We start from the raw sequence: 25,817 nt of genomic DNA on the forward strand, positions 1-25,817 counted from the left end.
GCTTCTCTGTCCATGGGATTTCCCAGGTAAGAATGCTGGAGTGGGTAGACGCAGGGATTGAACCTGGGTCTCCTGCATTTCAGGCAGATTCTTTACTGTCTGAGCCATCAGAGAAGCCCCAACAGAGAGAAAAGGTGTTTCCATACACAGCACACATAGAAGTAACTGAAAATAGGTCCTTGGATGTTCAGAATAATTACTATAGTTCTAAGAAATCAAAGCCTTTTTTTTTTTTTTTTGTAACAAACTGTGTGATTCTGGTAATTTACTGAAGTGTTTGGGGATTTATTTTTCTGACTTTTGAGGGGGTTAGGCAAATAATCTCAAATACCCAGTATCCCAATTCTACCAATTTATAATTCTCAAATACAGGGGAAGGGCCCACCACTTTGACACCCTAAGTGACTTTTTCGAACACCACCATGGTAACCTGCAAGTAACAGAACCACAACACCACTGAAACTTAATAATATTGAACGCCAGTGAACTCCAGCACCAAAGTCAGGAAGAGTGGGACCCGAGGCAAAAAGGAGGCACAGCCACCATATTCAGGGACTTTGATGATGGAAATGTTTCCTCCTCCTGCTTTTGGATTTTTCCACGTTTCCTATTTGTCATGAGCCAGTCCTGGTAGAGCTTATCTGAGCTCTGCTTCAGACTTGGCTGACAGAGGTTACTGGGTAAGGGAGCAGTAGGAGTTCTGGAAGGTCAGTCTTGACCAGTTTTTTCTTCCTCTCATCTCCGTGTTGGCTTTTTATTTCCTGTGTCTCTGAAGGATGAGTCTCACGTTTCTATTCCTCTTATTCAAACAGTGAATAAATATCAGAATATAAAGAACTCTTACAACTCAACAATAAAAGAGAACTTATCTAATTTAAAAATGGGCAAAATCTTTAAAAATGATATGAAGCTAGGCAATAAACACATGGAAAGATGTTCAACGTCACTAGTCATTAGGGAGTTGCAAGACAAAAAAAAAAAAACAAACCACAATGAGATACTCTGTCAACATCAGCTTGGATGGCTCTAGTCAAAGAGCCAGATATTAACATGTGTTGAGGATATGGAGAAACTGGAGCCCTCATCCATTGCTGGTAGGAATGTAAGATGATGCAACCTCTTTGGAAAACAAGAATCAAGGATACTCTCCATGCTGCTGCTGCTGCTAAGTCGCTTCAGTCGTGTCCGACTCTGTGTGACCCCACAGACGGCAGCCCACCAGGCTCCCCCATCCCTGGGATTCTCCAGGCAAGAACACTGGAGTGGGTTTCCATTTCCTTCTCCAATGCATGAAAGTGAAAAGTGAAAGTGAAGCCGCTCAGTCACGTCCGACTCTTAGCGACCCCATGGACTGCAGCCCACCAGGCTCCTCCATCCATGGGATTTTCCAGGCAAGAGTACTGGAGTAGGGTGCCATTGCCTTCTCCAACTCTCCGTGCTGGAAGCATTAATTTTATCTTTGGCTTGGTAATTTTTAAAATTACTATAAAATATTTATGTGATTTGCCAACTAATACCAATATTTATTAATATGTTTTTACCTACATAACAGGACCTTGAAAAGTGAAAGTGAAAGTGAAGTCGCTCAGTCGTGTCCGACTCTTCGAGACCCCATGGACTGTAGCCTACCAGGCTCCTCTGTCCATGGTATTCTCCAGGCAATAGTACTGGAGTGGATTGCCATTTCCTTCTCCAGGGGATCTTCCTGACCCAGGGATTGAACCTGGTCTCCCACGTTGTAAACAGACACTTAAGCGTCTGAGCCACCAGGGAAGTCCTTATGTCAAGTCAAACCTTTCTACAAACTTTCTGTATGCAGTGACCAGAGCAAACATTCTTTCTTCAGGTGGAGAGGTACCATGTTTGAACGGTAAGGGGATGGTAGTTATGCTCTGTACACTTGCTTATCATGTTTGTTAAAGCTAGCTTGGAAATTTAGTATTCATACAAGTATATATATTCTATATTTTTTGTTCCTCAAAGTAGAAAGTAGAGAAAAGTTTATTAAATTCTGAATAATATTTTAGTTCCATCAATGGCAGATTTGCTTCCATAATGGCACAAGGGGCCAGATAACAGGAGCTGAATGCAAACATGCAGCTTCTTCATACTGCATTGACTGTGTGCTAAAAGCTGTTTATCATATTTGCTTGCTAAGTCTTGGCCAGATGATTGATAGTCAATAAAATCAATAACAATTGCTTGTTAAAAGCACCATGGATTTATCTGTGCCATGTAAGATTTATTAGACTGAATGGAAGACCAATTCTACATTTGAGTTTTTGTCAATAATGTGCTTGGATAACATTTCATAGATGTGGAGGGGGTGGCATAGCATAAGTGGCATGCATTTTATCAAGTGCATGAACTGGTGCATCTGGGTGATGGCATAAATATCAGTAGCATAATGTAACGGACTACATACCTTCATAGTAAAGTCAGCTGTTGATTGTTTGCATCAAAAATAGTATATTATGTTATAAAGTCATTTCCCTTCAGCTTTGAGTGACTTATAATTATAACTGAATCTGGGTATATTTGACATTCTGAGCATTTGCTCCCTATCAAGTCAAAAAGCCTATTATGAAGACCTGCCTGGGGTAGAAAAACTGTTTACTCCCCCATATTCACATTTACTTCTTTTTGCAACTGGTTTTGTTCAGAGACTCGATAATGTCTTAGACTGATGAACAGCCCAGGTCACAGCGGCATGACCCTCTCACAGTTCTTCCTGGAGTGTGGCAGAGAGTGATAAGTATTTGGTGTCAAACAGTTGCTTCTTAAAATGCAAGCTGCAAGCAAAGTAAGAGAAAAGAGAGGATGAAGAAAAAGCTCAATAAAGCTGAATAGATGCTATCTGGCTGGAAAGTCAGCTTCAATGAATAAATCAGCGGTAGATGAGGATTAACCATCTACGTGTATGGGCTAACGACAGAATGTGTATTCCCACACCAAAGCACAATGTTCAGCATTCTGCTTCCAAAGCTAATTCTCCAAGGAACAGTTTCTTCTTTGACCACAGCTATTAGTATAAACTGTGCAGTGCTGGTTCTATGCAAGCCTTATGAAAAACAATTTTATTTGGCTGGACTTTAAACCATTCTTAAACAATGAGCTTTCCCAGGTCATATATTCCTTTTAATGTTTATGGTAAAAGGAAGGTCAGGTCTTTTCCTGAATAGGAATATACTTTCTTAAAAATTTTTTAAATTGAAGGATAATCGCTTTACAGAATTTTGTGGTTTTCCGTCATACATCAACAAGAATCAGCCATGGGTACACCCATGTCCCCTCCCTCCTAAGCCTCCCTCCCATCTCCCTTCCCATCCCACCCTTCTAGATTGTCACAGAGCCCCTGTTTGTGTTCCCTGAGTCACACAGCGAATTCGCATTGGCTATCTATTTTACATATGGTATTGTAAATTTCCATGTTACTCTCTCCATACATCTCCCTTTCTCCCTCTTCTCCTCCCATGTCCATAGATCTGCTCTCTATGTCTGTTTCTCCATTGCTGCCCTGCAAATAAATTCATCAGTACCATCTTTCTATATTCCATATATATGTATCAGTAAATGATGTTTATATTTCTCTTTCTGACTTACTTTACCCTTATAATAGGCTCTAGGTTCATCCACCTCATTAGAACTGACTCAAATGTGTTCCTTTTTAAGGCTGTGTGGTATTCCATTATAATATGAACCACAGCTTCTTTATCCATTCATCTCTCAATGGACATCTAGGTTGCTTCCATGTTCTAGCTATTGTAAAGAGTGCTGCAGTGAATATTGAAGTACATGTGTCTTTTTCACTTTTGGTTTCCTCAGGGTATATGCCTAGGAATTGGATTGCTAGGTCATATGGTGCTTTTATTCCTAGCTTTTTAAGGAATCTCCATACCATCTTCCATAGTGGCTGTATCAGTTTGCATTCCCACCAGCAATGTAAGAGTGTTCCCTTTTCTCCACACCCTCTCCAGCATTTATGGTTTGTAGACTTTTTGATGATGGCCATTCCAACTGGTGTGAGGTGGTGAATACATTTATTTTTTTAAACCATCCCAGCAAAAGGTACAAAACAAGTGAGTTTAAACTGAAAGTCAACGTGGAGTTACTGCTTACAGGTTTGAATGCATTTTTATGTTTCCCATAGGATAGACTTATAAATGTTTTAGATTTACAGAAATATACTTAATATGCCAAACAAAGCCACTTTTTGTTTTATATCACTTTTGCCTATAAATTTTAAGATGATTATTTTATTAGAAGAGGACAGTGAATTCCTGGCTAAGCTGATAGAACCTTACTGCCTATCTGTTGCTTGCTTGTTTCTGACAAGGAGACAGAGGTACCCAGCACACTTCCGAGGATCTGGTCTAAGGAATACTCAACATACATGTCTCTCCCTTCCCTCCACCCTGTATTTTCCTCATTAAATTTATTTTGTCACAAGAAAACTTAGGAGACAAATTACTTTTAATTTCTCACTAATTTTCATACATGAGAACTAAAAGATCTCAGTTATGTCCTTGAATTTGTAAGACTGCAAATTGTGCTTTGCAGATCATATGTTTTCTGTGATTATCAGAAGGGAAGACAGAATAAGCAGTTCCACACAGGAGCTCTGAAGTCAGACAGCCTGGATTCAAACTCTGGCTTTGCCTTTTAAAGTCAGAATGACTTTATAAACTTTTTGTGCAGGAAGATATGTGAATCCTGAAGATTAGATGAAAAAGTGGCTGGAAAGGGCTTAGTGGCTGGCATACAGTAGGTACTCAGTATATTTTTTAACAAAAAGTGTGAAATACAGGTTTTCAAATTTAATTCTTACTGTCAGGCTCATAGGAGAAACTTAAAATATTGGGATATATATGTGTGTGTGTGTTAGTCACTCATTTGTGTCTGACTCTTTGCAATCCTGTGGACTGTACCCACTGGGCTCCTCTGTCCATGGAATTCTCCAGGCAAAAATACTGGAATGGGTAGCCATTCCCTTCTCCAGGGGGATCTTCCTAGCCAGGGGATCGAACCCAGGTCTCCTGCATTGTAGGCAGATTCTTTCCCATCTGAGCCACCAGGGAAGTCAATATATTTGCTAAGCATTAATCTTCAGATTTTTCCCATCAAACAAACCTTCTAAAAACATCTTCTGAGCATAGGAAATGGGGCAAGGCTGTGGAGGCGGGCTCCCAGGAGCTGGGCCTGCCAAGCTTAGTGGGGGTGAGGTGATGATCTAGTCTTAGAAAATGGTGGAGGGAGGCCTGGTGGACAGGGAGAGGGCTGGTGAGGAAGCTGGAAGGCCAGGAAGGTCAAGAAGGAAGAGGTAACTTAGATAGGCACACAGGACCATGGCTGGATCTGCAACATAAACCAGAAAAGTTCAAAAAATGGCAAAGTCAAACAGAAGTGAAATGAAATGACAACTTCTCTGGTGATGTCAAGTATATTCCGTGAAGTCTGCTTGGGTTTTCTGCGTAACCTTACTCTGAGATAGTTCTTACTTTAAGACAGGGACCCAGTTTCAGGTTAGGATAAAACTGCTGTCAGAACACCTCAGTACAATGGTTTTTTGCTTTGAGATGTCTTTTGGGATGAATTAGACATGCTGTTGACAAACCCTAGAGGGTCTCTGATAATCTGGGTTCACTGATGGTGGCCATTCCATACTGACTTCTCTTCCAAGGTTAAAAATCGATCCTGAAGATCACTGTGGGGATATTAGAAAGCCTGGGATGCAACAGGCAATGCACGACTCTTTTGACACATTGCTCTGCTCTGGTGTCACAAAAGCAGCATTAGTTTTGACCTTTTAATATTGTCCTTTTTGGTTTTGCTTTGTAAAAGGGCTCAGAACAATTTGTTTCCATTTATCACAATTTAATGAAAAACTCAATCAAGCCAGTCATTTGGCATCATGTATATAAAACCTAGCAGTAGTCAGAAGCAAATCAAAGCAGTAATTTTTAATTATATTACATTAGTATTACTGATGTCCAAAATCATCTTTCAGTTATTTATAACACAAAGAGAACCAACTCATAGTAAATATATGTACATAAATACTATAAAATTCATATTAATTGCTTTACCTCTTTGTCTTTGCCTTTAATATTTAAAAAATTAGATAAATGTAACTTAATATTTTATCAAAAGATTAACATAGGATTTAAGGATAGGCTGAGTAGGGACATTTATCCACAGGCTGGAGTTTTAGAGTCGTCTACTCTGCACACAGGGGCTTCCCTGGTGGCTCAGACAGTAAAGCATCTGCCTGCAGTGCGGGAGACCCGGGGTTCAATCCCTGGGTTGGGAAGATCCCCTGGAGAAGGAAATGGCAACCCATGCCAGTACTCTTGCCTGGAAAATTCCATGGACTGAGGAGCCTGGTGGGCTACAGTCCATGTCGTCGCAAAGAGTCGGACACAACTGAGCAACTTCACTTCACTCACTCTGCACACATAAGAAATGAAGAAAACCGACCTCCTTACTGACTTATTGGCTAGTCACTGCCTAGAATGGTGTTTCCCAAACTTGTGTTGAAGCAAAAAGAACTTCTACAACCTAAATGTCCATCAATAGATGAATGAATAAAGCAAATGAGATATATATGCGTTTGTGTGTGTATATATATATATACACACACACATATATGTCATCATCAACTCTGGTGCTCCGCTTTTTAAGCATCTCAAGCAATTAGTTCTGTAGTTAAAATGCAGAAGATCCAGGGAGAGCATACAATGGAATATTATTCAGTATCCTCAGATACAATTGTTTATATGTGATAAATCTCAGTTGCAAGTGGCAGAAAACCAATACAAACGAGCTAAAGCAGAAAGAAGGGGGATGTTTGTTGATTGACAAAACTGGAAAGGCAGGAGTGGGTAGCTGGCCTTGTTTATGAAGGCCAGGGGTTCAAACAGTGTTTTCCGAATTCTCTGTTTCTTCCTGCTGTATCTCTGTGGGTTGCCTTACTTTCTTCTACTAATATAGGAGGAAGAGGAAGAGGCAGGGATACAGACAGCTCCTGTCTTTTCTTCTAGCTGCAACAAGTCAGAGGAAAGCAAGGCTTTTCTGTCCCTGACTCTGTTAGCTATACACGGTATCTATAAACCTCAGAAGAGGATTCTTACTGGATGGGCTCCTGCCATATGCTCATCCTTTGAATTATCAGTTGGCCAGAGGGGTAAGGTGTGACGGCTTGCCAGGCCCATGTGCCATGCTCTCCCACTTGGCCGGGTAAGGCAGAGCCCTGGATTGGCAGCCTCACAGAGTGACAAGGACTAGGCTGAGGCAGGAATTGATGGTGAGGAGAAGCACTTAACTAAGTAAGAAGAACACTACTGTTATGAGACCAAAATATAAAAATCACAAAACACTAAATTCCATGGTTACCATAAGCTCTTCTTTTCTTCTAAACAGATGGAATTATTAAATGAAACTATACAGTTCCTTCGGAGAAGGCAATGGCAACCCACTCCCATGGATGGAGGAGCCTACTAGGCTGCAGTCCATGGGGTCACTGAGGGTTGGACACGACTGAGTGACTTCACTTTCACTTTTCACTTCACTTTCACTTTCTGGAGAAGGAAATGGCAATCCACTCCAGTGTTCTTGCCTGGAGAATCCCAGGGACGGCGGAGCCTGGTGGGCTGCCATCTTTGGGGTCACACAGAGTCGGATACGACTGAAGCAACTTAGCAGCAGCAGCAGCATACAGTTCCTTATACTCTCAACCCAACCACATACTTTAAAAGAGACACCTGAAGTGAATGCAGAATCATATTTTGGCACTTTTTACCATCCTCCTTCCACTCATGACCCCTCAGGGCCAGGACTAAGGTGAGGGGAGTGAGGCACTTTCCTCGGGTGTGGAATTGAAAGGGGTGCCAAAACCTCAGTAGTCAACAGAAATAATATTTTAATGTGATATTTTTAAAAAATAAAAATGAATGCCAAAAAATCTATGATGAAGAAAAGATCAAAATCTTAAAGACAGGATCAATACTACTGATTTTCCCTTTTGATTTAGGCTCCAATATGGCTCAGCATGGCACTGTCATTGATCAACATTTAAAATGTTGATATTCTGCTCATCGTGAATTTTTTTGCATTCATCTTTGTGTTTTAAGATACTGCCTTACAGGACTTCCCTGGTGGTCCAGTGGCTAAGGCTCTGTGCTCCCAAAGCAGGGGACCTGGATTCAATCCCTGGTCAGGGAACCAGATCACACATGTCACAGAGAAGAGTTCACAGGCTGCAACTAAAGATCCCCCATTCCACAACTAAGACCTGGTACAGCCAAATAAATAATTGCTTTTAAAAAAAAAGAAATAAAGATATCGCCTTATAATATTTTTATCCTGATTACTGAGTTTCTGGCACCCCCTTATGTTTTTCACCCAAAGTGAGTGCCTTACTTGTCTCATTCATGTCTTCTGCATCCACTTCACCAAAGGGGTAGGCAGTCATCAGTAAACCCTTCACTCAAGCTGAGTCAATCACATTCTTTCTCTAAACTTGAACATGAGGCCTAAGAGACACAGAGACACAATCCGATGAGAGTGGACACCTGAGCTGCAAGTGATGCTGCACTGGAGCTGGAGGAGTCGTGTTGGGCCTTGTGCAGGCCAAGGAAGCCCGTTCAGAGACAGAAGCGGGCATGAGAATCAGGCATGTGCCAGGTTGTATTATTTGTTCAAAATATTTTCTGCCCTCTTCTACAAGGCCCTTCTCTGGCGCCTCTCTACTGGAAGAGTGAATTTCCTACAGCACGGATGTCAATCTTGGCCACATGGTTTGTTTTAGCCAATGGACTGTAAGCAGAAGTGACATGCCATGCCTGAATGGAAACTTTTAAGTGCCACTGAGTGGATCTGCTTTGCTCCCTCTCTCTGCCATAAGGCTGGCATGTTCCAAACATATTTTTTCAGCCTAAGTTCAAGAAGTTGAACTTGAAGCCGTGCATCTGAAAAAAATGAGTCATATAACTTATCATTTTAGCTTTGTAATCGAAAAACAAAATATCTTTGTTTATACACAAATAAATCTTTGTGTAGCGTTCTTGTTCCTTGGGTTTAATTCAACTGACTATTCTCTCAGGACCCGTTAGGATCTGGCTCACTCTTTGAGACCATCTTTAAGAAAAGTCTTTATACTGCACCCTGTGCTCTTTAAGGAGCAAGCAAAGTATCCCAAGTTGGGGGATAGGATTTCTATGCAGTAATAGCTCAGAGCTTCCCTGGTGGCTCAGATGGTAAGGAATATTCCTGCAATGAGGGAGACCCGGCTTCAGTCCCTGGGTCAGGGAAGATCCCTTGGAGAAGGGAATGGCTACACACTCCAGTATTCTTGTCTGGAGAATTCCATGGACAGAGGAGCCTGGCAGGCTACAGTCCATGGGGTCACAAAGAATAGGACACAACTTGGTGACTAACACACATACACATACACAACAACAGTTGACTAATGAGACAATAACTTCTGTTTTATGCAAAACCTTCTATTTTGGCAAACTAAAATTACTAAGTTACAAACATTATAATTATTTTTTCAAAATACTGTCATAAATATAGTTTCAGCTGCTTTACATCCTGTGGGTAGGAAGCACAGAGAGGTTATAGATTTGCCTAAAGTTACCAGTAGGTAAGTGGAAAAATCAGGTCTGGAAGCCAGAACTTCATCTAGCTCTTTCTGTTTTTGCCTCAGCACAATGAGAAACAATCTATTCCTCTGTAACATTCTCCTTAATACTTGAAAGAATGTTTACATTGCTTCAGAATGTTCTCATTATACATGAAGTAAATTTTTAACAATTTAAGAACATGTATGTACGTTACCTGTTGCCTTTACCATAGGAGCATCTAGGTTATACTGTGTTTACTGCTGATGTATCTAACTGAACACCACTTTAGTTACATTAAATAACACATTTATCACACAAATGTTTGAGGAGATGCTACCACACTACAAAGCTGGTATTTCTTTCCCAGAATGCCTTGAAGATGAATGCATAATAACTGATGGTTTATTTTAAAACGCTTAAATTACAAATACTTATTTAAGAAAAAGAAACTAAGAGAGAAATAACATTTGAGACAAGATTTAGAATGAACAGTGATCAGGGTAGAAAGGAAAAGAAAACTCTAGCTCAACAGTAAAAACACGAAAGAATTTATAAATATATTACTGAGTCAGTGATTGATAAAATACATCAGGAATCCAAGAATAATGTCAAATTTAGAAATATGAATTGCTAAAATTACAAAGTAATAATAATGGTTCCAATTGCCTATATTAAAGTGCCTACAAAATCTTGTTTTGTGTGCACAGCATTTCTCTATACTAACCTAAGTTAGATAAGGAATAGAGAAAGTACTGATGCTAAATAAAAAATGTCACCAGATATTTTTCCTACAAGGACACTTCCTATATTATTATTTTTCATGGATTTCAAAGGCCTTAGATATCTGAAAAGTAAATCAATTTAGTCAATTGACAACTAATGAGTTTCAACCAGTTGTTTTTAAAAGCACTTAAAAGATAAACTTCAGCCACTTTGTCTTGTTTCCTGAGGGAAACACTTATTCACACAGTTTTATCACTGGAAATATTAATGAAAACTTTCAGATCTGTGTTGATAACTAACTGTCCAACTTTGGGAGAACTACTTAGTATAGTTCTTTGCTCTCCTATATTCTGAAGGACTTAGGAATTCTGGCTCATGAGTTTTTTGTGATGATGGAAGACAGACTCTATGAGAAAATCGAACGTTAACACATCAGCTATCTTATTAAGCAGACATGGTGAGGGAATAATGTTTGTTGTTCATCTAACAGTTGATAAATGAATGGTAAAATCTGTCATCCTCCTGCCTTATATTTCTTGGCAGTTTAATCATTGTGATATTGAGAAAACAAAAATTGTATTTACTATTTTGAAGAAATATACAAAAGATCAGAGAAGAAAATTTTTTTAATGAACCAATATTCCCTTCCTGGTCTACTTATGTCACGTCTTAAGGGCTTTACATTATCCTTTTTTAGCAAACATCCAAATTTCAATTCTATCTACACTACAGTGTCTACTCACAGCTTCCATTACTGATGAAACAAATGATTTAACATTTCTCTTTTTTTAATATAAATTTATTTAATTGGAGGCTAATTACTTTACAATATTGTAGTGGTTTTGCCATACATTGACATGAATCTGCCACGGTGTACATGTGTTCCCCATCCTGAATCCCCCTCCCTCCTCCCTCCTCATCCCATCCCTCTGGGTCATCCCAGTGCACCAGCCCTCAGCACCCTGTCTCATGAATCGAACCTGGACTGGTGATCCATTTCACATATGATAATATACATGTTTCAATGCCATTCTCCCAAATCATCCCACCCTCGCCCTCTCCCACAGAGTCCAAAAGACTGTTCTACACATTTGTGTCTCCTTTGCTGTCTTGCATATAGGGTTATCGTTACTATCTTTCTAAATTCCATATATATGTGTTAGTATACTGTATTGGTGTTTTTCTTTCTGGCTTACTTCACTCTGTATAATAGGCTCCAGTTTCATCCACCTCATTAGAACTGATTCAAATGTATCTTTTTAATGGCTGAGTAATATTCCATCGTGTATATGTACCACAGCTTTCTTATCCATTCGTCTGCTGATGGGCATCTAGGTCGCTTCCATGTCCCGGCTATTATAAACAGTGCTGTGATGAACATTGGGGTACATGTGTCTCTTTCAATTCTGGTTTTGATTTAACATTTCAAATCTACATGGGGCTTGATGGAGATTTAAAGGCTGCCTTTGGTCTTAATGAATAAAGTATAGGTTCTTCTTCACAGAAAATTAATGCTGTAGTCTGACCATCCTAATTAGTGTATGCCTGTAAGTCCTTTTTCCCAGACAGGGTGATTAATTTATTAGCTCCAACAATATGGTAATTTGTAGCGCAATTCAATGTAGGCTATAGTTAGCAGTTTAGGAGTGAAATCATAATAGGAAGAAAATATTGGCCATGAATTAAAATTTTGAAAACTTTCAAAATTAAACATCATTTAAACAATTTAAATTGAAATGTTTAAAAAGTGGCACCCCTGCCTGGGGTGGGGCAGAGCTCAAATTTGTGCTGAATTGTCTCCATCAGTACTAATACAGTTCAGTAGGCTATATGTGAGAACACAAATAACTGTAAATGTGGATCACATTCAATCAATACTGAGTTGAGCTCCCTGACTGCTGAAAATGGTGATGCTTTACTTTTTCTTGCTTTAAATGAATTATCAATATTTCCCCCCTTAACCCGAGGGCCTTTCTCAAAGGCTAGCTTTTCTGGTCTCCAGAGAGTGCCAAGAAACCCTGAGTTGGGGTGCCCACAGCTGATGCCTCTACTGCCCTGCCTCATTCTTGAGCTTGCAACTCAACGGTGTAAAGAAAACCTCCCTATAACAGTCCTGAACCCCTGCCTTGACCTTTGCACCCCCGACAAAGTGGATTTTTTAAAAAAGTAAAAGTAGGATTCATGTACATCTCAAGAGTGGTTCCCTTCCTCCTAACCAGTGTGGGCAACATTATAAAGATCTCTTTCCTCCTGAAGCTTATTTGTGTGTGTGTTTATCCCCTATTGGGGGAGCAATAGATAAACACAAAAGTAACATGTTAATTAAAATATATAGCATGCCAGTTAGTGGTAAGTACTACTGGGAAAAATAAAGCAGAGAGGGAACTAAACGAATCACAAAGGTCTCACTGCAAGGGTGACATCTGAGTAATGATCTGAAAGAGGCAAAAGAATGAACTATTAAGATACAGGGTATTTGGTCTGGGGCTGAAGGAGTATCAGAAGCAAAGGCCCTGGGGTCAGGGGGGCCTGGTGTTTGTGGAGGGACAGCAAGAGGGACAGCCGGCTCAAGCAGAGGGGGTGGGAGGAAATAAGGTCGGTGAGGCCAAAGAAAACAGGTCATGTGAGGTCCTGGTGGACCTTCCTAAGGACTGTCTAAGAAACGTGGGGGGAACGGAAGGCCTTTGAACAGGGGAGAGGCATGACCTAACAAGTTGTTAAAGGCCCTGTTCTTGAGGCTAGCTTTGGCGGCGGTGCCATCAAAAGACATCAGAAAGATAAATTTGGTAACAGGTGTCTCAAAGTTTGCACAGACAATTACTGATAAAGGAAAACGGCTGAATTCTGGACAAACGGGTGTGTAGGCGGTCAATAGGAGGGGTTACCCTGAGAAACTGGAAGATGCACCTGCCTAGATTTCAGGCCGCGACCGCGCAGAAACCTCCGGTCCTGCTCCTCCAGCCCACGTCCTCTCCGCGAGGGTCAGGGCCTCAGCCTCCGGCCGTGTTGCCATGGCGACTACAGGATTTTTTTTTTTTTTTTTCCTTTCTTCCACCCTACTCCCCACTCATACACCTCCTGAGCGCAAAGCACCCGGATCCGCATCCTTCCAGCGCGGACGCTGGGATGGGCCAGCGCCTACTAATCAGTATTCCGCTCGCAGCGTGTTTCCCGCCCCCGCCGCGACTCCAGGCGCCAGCCTATTCAGCAGCTCCGCACCCAGCGGTCCGCGCCACCCAACCGCCCCCACCTCCTCCCCGGGGATCACGGCTGGAGCCCCACACCGGCTCTGCCCTGGAGCGTCCCTGAGAACAGCCGCGGGTCGGCCCAGTAAACGCATCGCTTTCCTACTCGCTGGTGGCGGCCCAGAGTTGCACGTCTGCGGCGGGGAGGGGGCGCCCTGCGCCTAGCTCGCAGGCAGCGTGCCCGGGGAGACCCGCTCTACGCATCCCCGAAACAACTCTCTGGAGAGGTTCAACTCCCCTGTGCGCCGTTTAAGGTCCCCCTGCGCTTCCTGCAATGCACCAGACGGGGGAAGCAGATATCGGAGGCACCTGCATTGCGCTCCCGTTGGGATGCACTGTGCGCAAAAGAGGGGGGGAAGTGTCATCTGCTGCAAAACGGAGGATCGGAGGTGCGGGGAGTTAGGGGTGGGTTTTCTTAGGACTTACCTTGTGCAGTTTCCACATGGCCCCTAGAGCCTTGACTTCGTGGCTGGAGTGTTTGCCCTCCTCCAAGCACTGGTAGCACACGGGCATTTTGCACTGCACGCAGTACATGCTGTGGTTCTCCAGCTCGTGGTCTGTGCAGGTGGAGACCTTTCGTGGGCTTAGCCGCCGGCTCACGCGGCCCTGTGCCGGGGGTACCAGGCGATGCTTGGCCAGAGGACCCCGGGGCGGGTGGCAGCGCAGGCGGCACGGGTCACAGTAGAAGACATCGCACTGTTCACACATGACGGTGGCTTCCTTGGGTGCCTTCTCGCAGAGCTGGCATTTAAGGGCAGCCGCTTTGCTCTGCTGGTAGCGGTCAATTACCCCTTCCAGGACGCGGTTCTTGGGGAAGCCGCGGAGCCCCCGGTCGTCCAAGATGAGGCTGCGGTGGCACTGGGGGCAGGTGATACAGGAGTTGCGGGGCACAGAGGCCAAGGCCGGTGACAGATGGGTGGCCGGTGGCGGCATAGCCGGGGGGAACACACGGACGCCGTTGGGGGACTTCTGGCACGGTGTAGTAGGGGCGCTGGCGAACCCCCCGTAGGAGCCATAGCCGCTGTCCGCCTCGCTGTACAGGCTCATCTTGTCCAGATCCAGATAGTCATAATCAGAGACCCCGGAGCCCGAGGCCCGTCGGCTCTGGGGGGACTCTGACTCCGGGGTCTGTACCAGGATGTTGCGGGCGCACGCCTGACATATATTGTGAGAGCAGGGTAAGATGATGGGCTCGCGATAGAAGGAGCCGCACACGGGGCATTTTAACTCTTCTTCCATCTCTTCCATGGGGATCCGGCTGGGAGCGAAGCAGCTGCGGCTGCAACGGGCGCCTGAGCTGACGAGGTGGCCGGCTGGCCTGTCGTGTCCAGCACCTTGGCCAGCAGTGGCGGCGGTGGTTTTGGCAGTGGCGCCTTCTCGCGTCGCTTAGGCGCCGACTCCCAGCGAGGCGCTCTCTCTAAGAGCCACCGAACCTCGGCGCCCAGAGCCAGCCGGGAACGCCCCCTCCTCGCACCTTAGTCCCGCCCCAGCCTGTAAACAGCGGCCGATTGGACGGAGAGCGAGAGAGCGAAGCTCTCATTGGCCATATGCCCCATCCTTCTCCTCTTCTCTGCCGGTCACAGGGGGTTTGGTGGAGGATTCTGAGGATGAGGGGAGTTTTCATTCCCGGCTGCATGATCTCGGGAGGCGGCCGGCAAGCGGAGGCGAAGGGACCGGGAAGGAGGAATTAGGCGGGATGACTCATCCCTCGCCCCTCTTCCTTCCGACCTCCGGCTCAGTCTCCCGAGAACGGAGCGTGAGAAACCCCTCCTCGCAGGGAGGGGGCTGGCAGAGGGGCTGATGCCTGTCGCCCGCGTTTGCGTTTGGCTTGCAGCTATGGTCTCCGCGCCGACCTCCCCTCGGCGGGTGCTGCACCACAGAGGAGACGGCCCTTCTCCTTCCGCTGCTGGCGCCTCACCCAGACCTCGGTTTCTGTACCGCAGCGGGGACTTTCTCCCCAGCTCAGGAACCCGCGAAAGCCGGTCCCTGCGCTCCAGCTTCCGGGGACCCGATGGTACAGGCCTTGAGCCCTGGCAGGAGTCAACTCTTCTTTGTCTTCTTTCTGTCCTAGTTCCTGCTGTCTAAAGGGGGACTGACTATCGATTTCCTAGTTGCTGTGTGACTTAAACTAGGGACTCACGTAAAGCTCAGTATACTAGTTAAAATCTATGCCCCCTTCATTTCACGCTGTCAGTACAAACTCGGCCCAGAGGCTTCTTACGGTGTGATGTGACTGTGTCCCTATATCCCCACTTCAGTCCCGGTTACCTCAAAGCTATCCTCTCACCATGCTGTCAGCACCTGGCCGAGCTTCCACAAGAGCAGCAGAATCTGGTTCAGTTGAGGCAGGATTGGGTTGCTTATTTCTGAGTGCCCACAGTTCAGTAAATGGATCACTGTGTCACTGCAGAGTCTCAGTGTGTGACACCAAATAGCGTCTACCACAGCTTCCAGGATGGTGGGTTCTTCCTGTTTCTTCTAGTGAAGTGCATAAGGTGATGGTGATGGGGGGATGGGGGCGGGACAGGGTAGTTCTAGTGTCAGTCCTTAAATATTAAGCACTCTTCTCTCTCTCCCCAGTCATCGCTGGAGATAACTGGTCCTGTCCCTTGCTTGCAGAACTGCTGATCTGATGATGATGTGTGTGTGTGAAGTCGCTCAGTCGTGTCCGACTCTTTGCTATCCCATGGACTGTAGCCTACCAGGCTCCTCTGTCCATGGGATTTTCCAAGCAATAGTACGGAGTGGATTGCCATTTCCTTCTCCAGGGGATCTTCCCGACCTAGGGATCAAACCCAGGATGGAGGACCAAAAAAAAAAAAACACCCCCAAATCCACTTTTAAGTTAAGTGACATGGTGATATGCTGAGGTAGTAACTTATTTCAAGTAGCACATGGCTGCCTTTTGCTGAATGATTCGTGAAGTAAATGACAAAATTTCTTTCCAAGTTTTAACAAATCTTCCAATTTTCCATCTTCCAAAAAGATGACTTCATTGCAGCTCATTTAAACCACTCTACTGTGCTGTGTGCGGAAGTGGGGGGGGATAGTTTTTATAGCCCTGCCGGCCCATGGGGAAATAGACCAATAAACTAGGTTATCTTTCTAACACCTTTCTTCAATTGCAATAAAAACAGCACCTGATCATTGTTTGGGGGGGAGGGGGGAAGTTCTCATTGTTATTTAAAGTTATGTTAACTACAAATGCTATGTGATTTTTTTATTGGAGTATAGTTGATTTCTATGTGATTTATTTTTAGCTTTTAATTAGTTGAGTCCAGAACATCCAAAGGCCTACTTACTCTGCTTACAGAAATTGAAAGTTTTCATGTGAGTTTGGAACATCATCTATTTGCAGGATACATCTAATTTATAAGTCCCAAGAGAATTTACTAATAAACAGTTCAGTTCAGTTCATTCCCTCAGTCGTGTCCTACTGTTTGCGACCCCGTGAATCACAGCACGCCAGGCCTCCCTGTCCATCACCAACTCCTGGAGTTTACTCAGACTCACGTTCATCGAGTTGGTGATGCCATCCAGCCATCTCATCCTCTGTCGTCCCCTTCCCCTCCTGCCCCCAATCCCTCCCAGCATCAGGGTCTTTTCCAATGAGTCAACTCTTTGCATCAGGTGGCCAAAGTATTGGAGTTTCAGCCTCAGCATCAGTCCTTCCAATGAACACCCAGGACTGGTCTCCTTTAGGATGAACTGGTTGGTTCTTGCAGTCCAAGAGACTCTCAAGAGTCTTCTCCAACACCACAGTTCAAAAGCATCAATTCTTTGGTGTGCAGCTTTCTTCACAGTCCAACTCTGACATCCATACATGACCACTGGAAAAACCAATAGTTAGTGATTAATAAATTGTTAGAAAGGAGTGTTAGTGCCACTCATAATTAACAGTCCTTCAAATGACTTTTATATGGATTTGGTCAATTGTAGCAGCCTTAGCCCAGTGCTTCTGACATTTCAAGGTAAGCAGCTGTTACTCTTTTTATGAGTTTGAACTTTCTTATCACAGATCACCATTTGCTATGGATTGAATATATCTTAGATGATGGTATCTGGGGGTGTGGCCCTTGGCAGGGCCTTCATGAATGGGATTAGGGCTCTTAGAAAACTAGCCCAAGAGAGCTCCCTTGCCCTCTCCCATCTGGTGAGGAAGCAGATCTTCACCAGTTACCAAATTTGCCGATATCTTGATCTTGTACTTCCCAGTCTTCAGACCTGTGAGAGATATACATGAAATATATCAAGATTTCATTGCTAGAAATATTGATTATGTATTATTGATTTGTTAGGTCTATTTGGTCAGGACTAGCCTAGTCAAAATTCTGCAAGCCAGGCTTCAGCAATACGTGAACCATGAACTTCCTGATGTTCAAGCTGGTTTTAGAAAAGGCAGAGGAACCAGAGATCAAATTGCCAACATCTGCTGGATCATGGAAAAAGGAAGAGAGTTCCAGAAAAATATCTATTTCTGCTTTACTGACTATGCCAAAGCCTTTGACTGTGTGCATCACAATAAACTGTGGAAAATTCTGAAAGAGAGGGGCATACCAGACCACCTGACCTGCCTCTTGAGAAACCTATATGCAGGTCAGGAAGCAATAGTTAGAACTGGACATGGAACAACAGACTGGTTCCAAATAGGAAAAGAAGTATATCAAGGCTGTATATTGTCACCCTGCTTATTTAACTTATATGCAGAGTACATCATGAGAAATGCTGGGCTGGAAGAAGCACAAGCGGGAATCAAGATTGCTGGGAGAAATATCAATAACCTCAGATATGCAGATGACACCACTCTTATGGCAGACAGTGAAGAAGAACTAAAGAGCCTCTTGATGAAAGTGAAAGAGGAGAGTGAAAAAGTTGGCTTAAAGCTCAACATTCAGAAAACGAAGATCATGGCATCTAGTCCCATCACTTCATGGGAAATAGATGGGAAACAGTGTCAGACTTTATCTTGGGGGTTCCAAAATCACTGCAGATGGTGACTGCAGCCATGAAATTAAAAGACGCTTACTCCTTGGAAGAAAAGTTATGACCAACCTAGACAGCATATTCAAAAGCAGAAACATTACTTTGCCAACAAAAGTTCATCTGGTCAAGGCTATGGTTTTTCCAGTGGTCATGTATGGATGTGAGAGTTGGACTGTGAAGAAAGCTGAGCACCAATGAACTGATGCTTTTGATGCTGTGGTGTTGGAGAAGACTCTTGAGAGTCCCTTGGACTGCAAGGAGATCCAATCAGTCCATCCTAAAGGAGATCAGTCCTAGGTGTTCATTGGAAGGACTGATGCTGAGGCTGAAACTCCAATACTTTGGCCACCTGATGCAAAGAGTTGACTCATTGGAAAAGACCCTGATGCTGGGAGGGATTGGGGGCAGGAGGGGAAGGGGACGACAGAGGATGAGATGGCTGGATGGCATCACCGACTCGATGGACATGAGTCTGAGTGAACTCTAGGAGATGGTGATGGACAGGAACGTTATGATTCATGGGGTCACAAAGAGTCGGACACCACTGAGTGACTGAACTGAACTGAGCTTAATCAAACCCAGGAGATTTAAATGACTATCATTTTTTTAGTTTTCATGCTGTTCCAGGCAGTGAGTTAATAATTGATGGCTTATTTTTAAATGTTTAAATTGGAAATCTTTAAGAAAAGGTAAGAGAGAAATAACATTTGCGATAAGATTCAGAATGAACAGTCAGTAATTTGAGTAGAAAGGAAAAGAAAATTCTTGTTCAACAGCACAAACACAAAAGAATTTATGAATATATTACAAATATATACTACAAATATATTACTGACTCAGTGATTGATTAACTCACATAAGTTAGTTAATTTATTTACATGTATTATCTACTTCAATCTCTGTGATAACAAGAAGAGATGGGTATAAATATCCCTATTTTAAAGATGAGTAAACTGAGGATAAGCAAAGTACTAAAGGTCAAATATTGGTGAGGCTAGGATTTCTTTCTTTTTTTGTTCATTCATTCGTTCAACAAATGCTGAACTTCACTCTCTGTCAGGCCCTGTGTGTAAAAGATACCAAAAATGACCTTTAAAAAATGTTTTTCTATGCTTATTCTCCCTGGAGAAGCAAATGGCAACCCAGTTCAGTATTCTTGCCAGGAAAATTCCATGGACAGAAGAAACTGGTGGACTACAGTTCATGGGGCCGAAAGAGTCAGACACAACTGAGCAATGAACACACGTGCTTATTCTACTTACCTTCCCTGATAATTTATCATTTTCTTGAAATTTTTTCTCTAAAATATTGTATGTATTTCCCCTCATGTTGCAGTATTTGGCCATAATGTACTTACAGCCCTCCAATGAATTGTGTTTAAAGGAAATAAAGACCTGAATGTAGTTGATGCTATAGAAGTACTATAGGGAATATCTTCTCTCTTCCAGCTGGTGATCAGACCATGCCCTGAAGCACAAGGATTGGTAGGGTTGACTGTAGATGTTCTCATTTGTGTGAAATGCCTCTGAAACTTACTAAATTCTTCACCCAAATGATGTTCCTTAGCGATAAGTTTCAAGCAAATTAAGCTGAACTAGTGGCTTTTCCATTTTTTTTAAGACAAAGGTTTTTCAATGAAAAATTTAAGTGCTTTCCTGTTTACTTTTGATTACAGTGCTTGATTATTAACACAAAAGTCTCTGATTCTACAGAATGAATACTCAGAGGAGAAAGAATTCTCTCTTCTCCCCACATTCTTTTCTAGAGTCATCAACCCTTAGTTACAGGGGCAAAATTCCCTCTTTTGGCCATATGAGAATAATCCTCCTTCCATAAATGCCTAAAAAGCAGGATAACTATAGGAAACAACTATGGTCCGACCCTAGATAACAGACAGTGTAGGACTATAATTCCTGAGAGAAGAAAAACAAAGAGGTAAGCCCTACCTTTAATCAGGCTTTCTACCAGATTGTAAATTCCACACTGACACAAGAAGGAGGAATTCTAACAAAGCCCATCAATCTCCCTGAATTGAGAAGACAGGAGATTTGATTTTTAAGAAGGTGAAGGAAGCTAGAATTTGGAGAGAGGAAAGAGCTAGACAAAGTTTCAAGGAATCTGAATGGGGATTTGCTTGGTGTTTGGATATCCTATGTGCATGTACAGGGTGAATCTCTACCAGGATGGGCAATGACAACTTCCGAGGAAAGAGCAATTATTGGAGTTGTAATGTAAACAATTCTGACAGCACACACAGAACCAGGTATCATTCATATTCTCTTCAGCCAGAATGAAGAGAACTCATTGAATATACAAAAAATCAGTTGTATCTGTATATATTAGCAGTGCACAATTAGCAATTGATATTAAAACTATACTATTTATAACAGCATCAAAAATCATGAATTTGAATTTTGACACTGACAACTACAAAACATTTCAGAGAGAAATTAAAAGCAACTTTAATAAATGGTGAGATACACCATGCTCATAGACTAGTAGACTCAATATTGTTAAGATGGCAGTTTACCCCAAATTGATCTATAAAGTCAATGCAATTCCAATGAAAATTTTCAGAAGACCTTTTTTGGGGTAAGAGACTGACAAGCTGATTGTAAAATCTACTTGAAGATATAAAGAAGAACAGCCAAAAGTATTTTGAAAAAGATACAACTTGAAGATTTATATTAACTGATTTTAAGCCTTCTATGAAGCTATAGTAATTAACTGTTGTGTTAATGGCTTAAGGGTAGAAATATATATCAATGAAACAGTATAGAGTTTAGAAATAGATTCATGCTGCTGCTGCTGCTGCTGCTGCTGCTAAGTCACTTCAGTCATGTCCAACTCTGTGCGACCCCATAGACGGCAGCCCACCAGGCTCCCCCGTCCCTGGGATTCTCCAGGCAAGAATACTGGAGTGGGTAATAGATTCATAGGTATGGTCAATTAATTTTAAATAAAGATTATAAATAAGCTTATGGAAACATCTATTTAAGTTAAAAATATCAATAAAGTTACAAAGTTTGAAAAGTGAGGAGAGATGCTAGCTTAGTCTTTATATGCTGTTCTAGGTTATTTCACTTTTTCAACAATCATGTGTTGAAACATCTATTTAAGTTAAAAATATCAATAAAGTTACAAAGTTTGAAAAGTGAGGAGAGATGCTAGCTTAGTCTTTATATACTGTTCTAGGTTATTTCATTTTTTCACTTTTTCAACAATCATGTGTTATAACTTGAAAAATATCTAAAAAAGAGTTCTTAGAAGTTCAAAATAATTTCTGAAGGAGTGTGAGCACTATTACTTGGAATTCCCTTTCTCCTATCTAGTCTTCATTGTTACATGCCAGAGTTTAAAAAAAATCTCATGTTTCAGATCTTAAATTTCGGAATTCTACTTTACATATGCTGTTACAGTATTAATCTGACTTTATATCATTTACTGTATCCTAATTAGAAATCAGAGCTATTAATACTTTCTCCTAAGTGCCTAATACAGTTCTAATGCCATTGTTCTCCGTGATGTTCTCTGGAAGTGTCTTCCTGGATAATTTCTCTACCTTCTATAAGTTTTCAAATATTTTACCCCTATCTTTAAGAAGCAGATAGTTTGCTTGGAAAATTAACTTGTCCATAGAGTTTTTCTTTAGGTGTTCGTAAACACTGCCCCAAGCTCTTCTCCGTTTAAGCCTCAAAGTCAGAAGTCATTCACAATTTCTTTTACATTTAGCTGTTACCACTTTTGGTAATGCTGGAGGACCAGTATAGGAGAATACAGGGTACCGGAATTCTTCTGTTAGGATTTTGAGTTTGGGAAACTGAAGGACAGAGTATGTTAATCGAAGGTGCTAAACAGAAAGGTCACGAAGTATACTAGAGACTAGATTAGCCAACACAGTTATATGGAAGCTAGTTTCAAGGAACTTGTCTGGGGGAGCAGATGTTACCAGTGCTTAGCAATACCTTTTCCTTCCTGGATATAGGGGAGACTATGAACCTTTTGTTTTTAGGCAAGACTTTGTTGGCCAAAGAAATATATGCAGAAGTGATATGTGTGACTTCCAGACTGGGTTCATAAAAAGCTCCCACACAAAGTTATGTATGGAAAATGCGTTGAGATATTATTGAACCATGGATCAGAGCTGCCTGGATCACTGAATCTGCATACAGAAAACAGCTGTCAGAATTGGTGATTCACTGCCTAAAGAACAACTAAGGAAAATTAGCTTTTGCTGTGTTAAGCCAGAGGTGTGAGAGTTGTGTGTTACTGTCACACAGCACAGCCTAACCTGACTAAAACAGCAGTGAAGAGACATGAATAGAGGAGATAGGCAGAGACAAGTCGTGAATATAGCCTTCAAAAGAGACAGTGCAGAAACCTGTGAGTTTTTGAGAGATTTTTTTTCTAGCCAAGGGAGCATGCTCAGCTGAGACACAGGGGAAGGCTGGGGAATTAATGCCTGTGGAAGCAGCCCCAGCAAGTAATGCTGGGTGGGTGAGGGGTTGGTGGATAAATATCTAGGTTCCTTACGTCTCTTGGTTGAGATCATTTTGAGACTTGCTTCACACTGTCTCCAAGAGGTCTCCAGTGGGATCAGTTTACCTGCCCAAGTGAAAGTGAAAGTCACTCAGTCGTGTCCAACTCTTTGTGATCCCATAGACTATACAGTGCATGGAATCCTCCAGGCCACAAGACTGAAGTGGGTAGCCTTTCCCTTCTCCAGGGGATCTTCCCAACCCAGGGATCGAACCCAGGTCTCCTGCATTTCAGGTGGATTCTTTACCAGCTGACCCACAAGGGAAGCCCAAGAATACTGGAGTGGGTATCCCTTCTCCAGCCGATCTTCCTGACCTAGGAATCGAAATGGTGTCTCCTGCATTGCAGGCGGATTCTTTACCAACTGAACTATCAAGGAAGCCCTACCTGCCCAAAGTGGCTTAAAAATTCACCCTTTAGTGGGTAGCTTCTTGTCTTCTTACTTCATTTCCTTAACAGTGTTTCTTAGGATCATCCCCTAAATAAAATATTTGCACTTAAATTCATGTCTCCAGATGTGCTTCCAAACCAAAATAACCATTTTGTGTGCATAAGTAGGGAATGAAGGGAAGGAAGCCTCATCTCATGAAATTGTCGCTTACTCCTTCATTTTTTTTGTGAAGTTAGGCCCATTATTCCTTTTTTATTACCTAATTTCAAACTTCAGTTGGTTCTTCTTTAGTTTTTATCTTTGTTTATGCATCGTTTTGTTCATACATCGTTTTTCTGATTTCCTTTAATTGTTTAATCTGTGTTCTATGCACAGTGAACTAATTTTGAATTCTTTGTCAGGTAATTCATAGATGGATTGCTGGGTTTTATTTTAGGGTCAGTTTCTGGTGATTTATTTTGTTCTTTTGACTGGACCATATTCCCCCACACACACCTTTTTTGTTGTATGCCATGTAATTTTTTTTCCCTCTGAGAGTTGGATATTTGAAAAAACAGCCACCTCTCCTAATCACTACGGAATAGTTTTGTACAAGGCAAGACCTTTCCAATCAGACTGACCAGAGATTCTGGGAACCTCTCAAACATTTCCCGGGAATTCATGTTCTGTGGGCTTATGCAGGTAATTTCCCAATAAGAGAGGTTTGCTGGCTTACTGTTTAGGAGCTTGTAATCACTTGCTCAGGCTTCCCAGGTGGCTCAGTGCTAAAGAATCCACCTGTAGCGCATGAGACACAGGTTGGATCCCTGGGTCAGGAAGATCCACTGGAGAAGGAAATTGCAACCTATGCCAGTATTCTTGGTTGGGAAATCCCATGGACAGAGAAATCTAGTGGGCTACAGTCCATGGGGTTGCAAAAGAGTCGGACACGACTTAGTGACTAAGGAACAGCAAGAATCTCTTGCTCTGTTTGTGGGACTGCAGGTCTGGTGCTGCAAGTCCCAGAGTTCTCTTTTGTTCTCCATGATCCCCAGGCATCAGAAATATCAGGAAGACAGCCAGTCCCTTGGGCAGCCTTAAGAACTCAGAATGTTAGATGTACATCCCATGCCTTTCTTTCCCTCCCAAGGAGAAGCCACGAATTTGGTGTTTCCTCCCTACTGAGCTACAGCTGTGCCAGATGAAGTGAGGTGAGACTGCAGAAAGAATGCACTGGCTTTCCTGACCCATTTCAACATGGCTTACCTGGAGTACTGCAACTTCTTAACTGGTTTCTGGAGTTTTCATGAAGGCATTTGAGTCCATATATTGTTGTTGAGTCAGAGTCTCTGCGTGGGAATGAGAACTGGAGCATCCTATTCTGTTACCTTTCTGATGAAATTCTTATCTTACATTTTAAAAATAGAATTTAACTTGTTTATATTTTACCCCATATAATTTTTGCTTTTAATCCTTAAAAACCTTTCAGGAGCACACAGAATAATAAAAGTACCTGTTCTTTAGAAACAGACCTATATGATTTAATATAAGACCTATATGATTTAATAGAAGATATTCACATTCATTATCTAAATTATTAAAATTCTCCAAACTAATTCAGATAGACATCTTAATTTTACAAAAACTGGGACTTAAAAAAATCCTAGTGACTTATCCAAAGTTATGGAGCACAGCCAGAACATTAAGTCAGGAATTTTTGCATCTGGTTCAGTTCTCTTTCCCCTACGTTGAGCTAGCAGAAAAGCCAGAATTGTTGTTTATATATTCTTTTCATGTTGGTAAGAGAAAGAACAAGGTAAGACAATTTGTAAAGATCTTGGACTTGAATATAAAGACCTAGATGTACTGATTCTTTCAACTTGGTTGCTCCTTGAAAATAAAGCAGATTACATTTCCAAAATTAGATTTCTCAGGATTGTATGAGCTATATGATCTTGTGCATGTCCTACACTGTGTGGGTCCTAAATTCTCAGGTCTTAAGAATGCCTAGATGGTTCCTTGAAGCTCTATGGAACTCTGGCTTTAGTATCCACATTAAATTTCTGGGAAGAAGAAGGAAGGGAAAGAGAATGGGATGAAGAAGTAGTATATCGAGGAGGGGTGAAGGGGGAGAGGAGGAGGAGGGAGAGGAAAGGAAGGGGGAGGAAGAGGGGGAGAAAGAGAGGAGGAGTCGGAGGGAGAGGGGAAGAAGGGGGAGTGGGGGTGGGGGCAAGGGGAGGAGGAGCACATGCCTTGTAGTCTTCAAGGAAAAAATGTTTCAGATCATTTTCTCCTCAGTCTGAATGAGAATGAGAATAGGATCTGGGGGACACT

At 42.4% G+C, this 25,817-nt stretch overlaps 1 protein-coding gene across 12 annotated transcripts in view; it reads right to left on the bottom strand.

The window, feature by feature from the left end:
• The window catches only part of TRIM9 (tripartite motif containing 9), a 123,092-nt gene extending 108,062 nt beyond the window's left edge, over positions 1–15,030 (bottom strand). For all 12 annotated transcript variants that reach the window (XM_027971731.3, XM_042252316.2, XM_042252319.2 and 9 more), the window contains exon 1: positions 14,018–15,030. In XM_027971731.3, the coding sequence (XP_027827532.1) occupies positions 14,018–14,839 (822 nt within the window). In that variant the 5' untranslated portion in view covers positions 14,840–15,030. The remainder of the gene's footprint in view (positions 1–14,017) is intronic.
• Between the last annotated feature and the right edge of the window lie 10,787 nt (positions 15,031–25,817).

Source organism: Ovis aries, chromosome 7, assembly GCF_016772045.2.
Source record: "Ovis aries strain OAR_USU_Benz2616 breed Rambouillet chromosome 7, ARS-UI_Ramb_v3.0, whole genome shotgun sequence".
In the NCBI taxonomy this organism is placed as follows: Eukaryota; Metazoa; Chordata; class Mammalia; order Artiodactyla; family Bovidae; genus Ovis; species Ovis aries.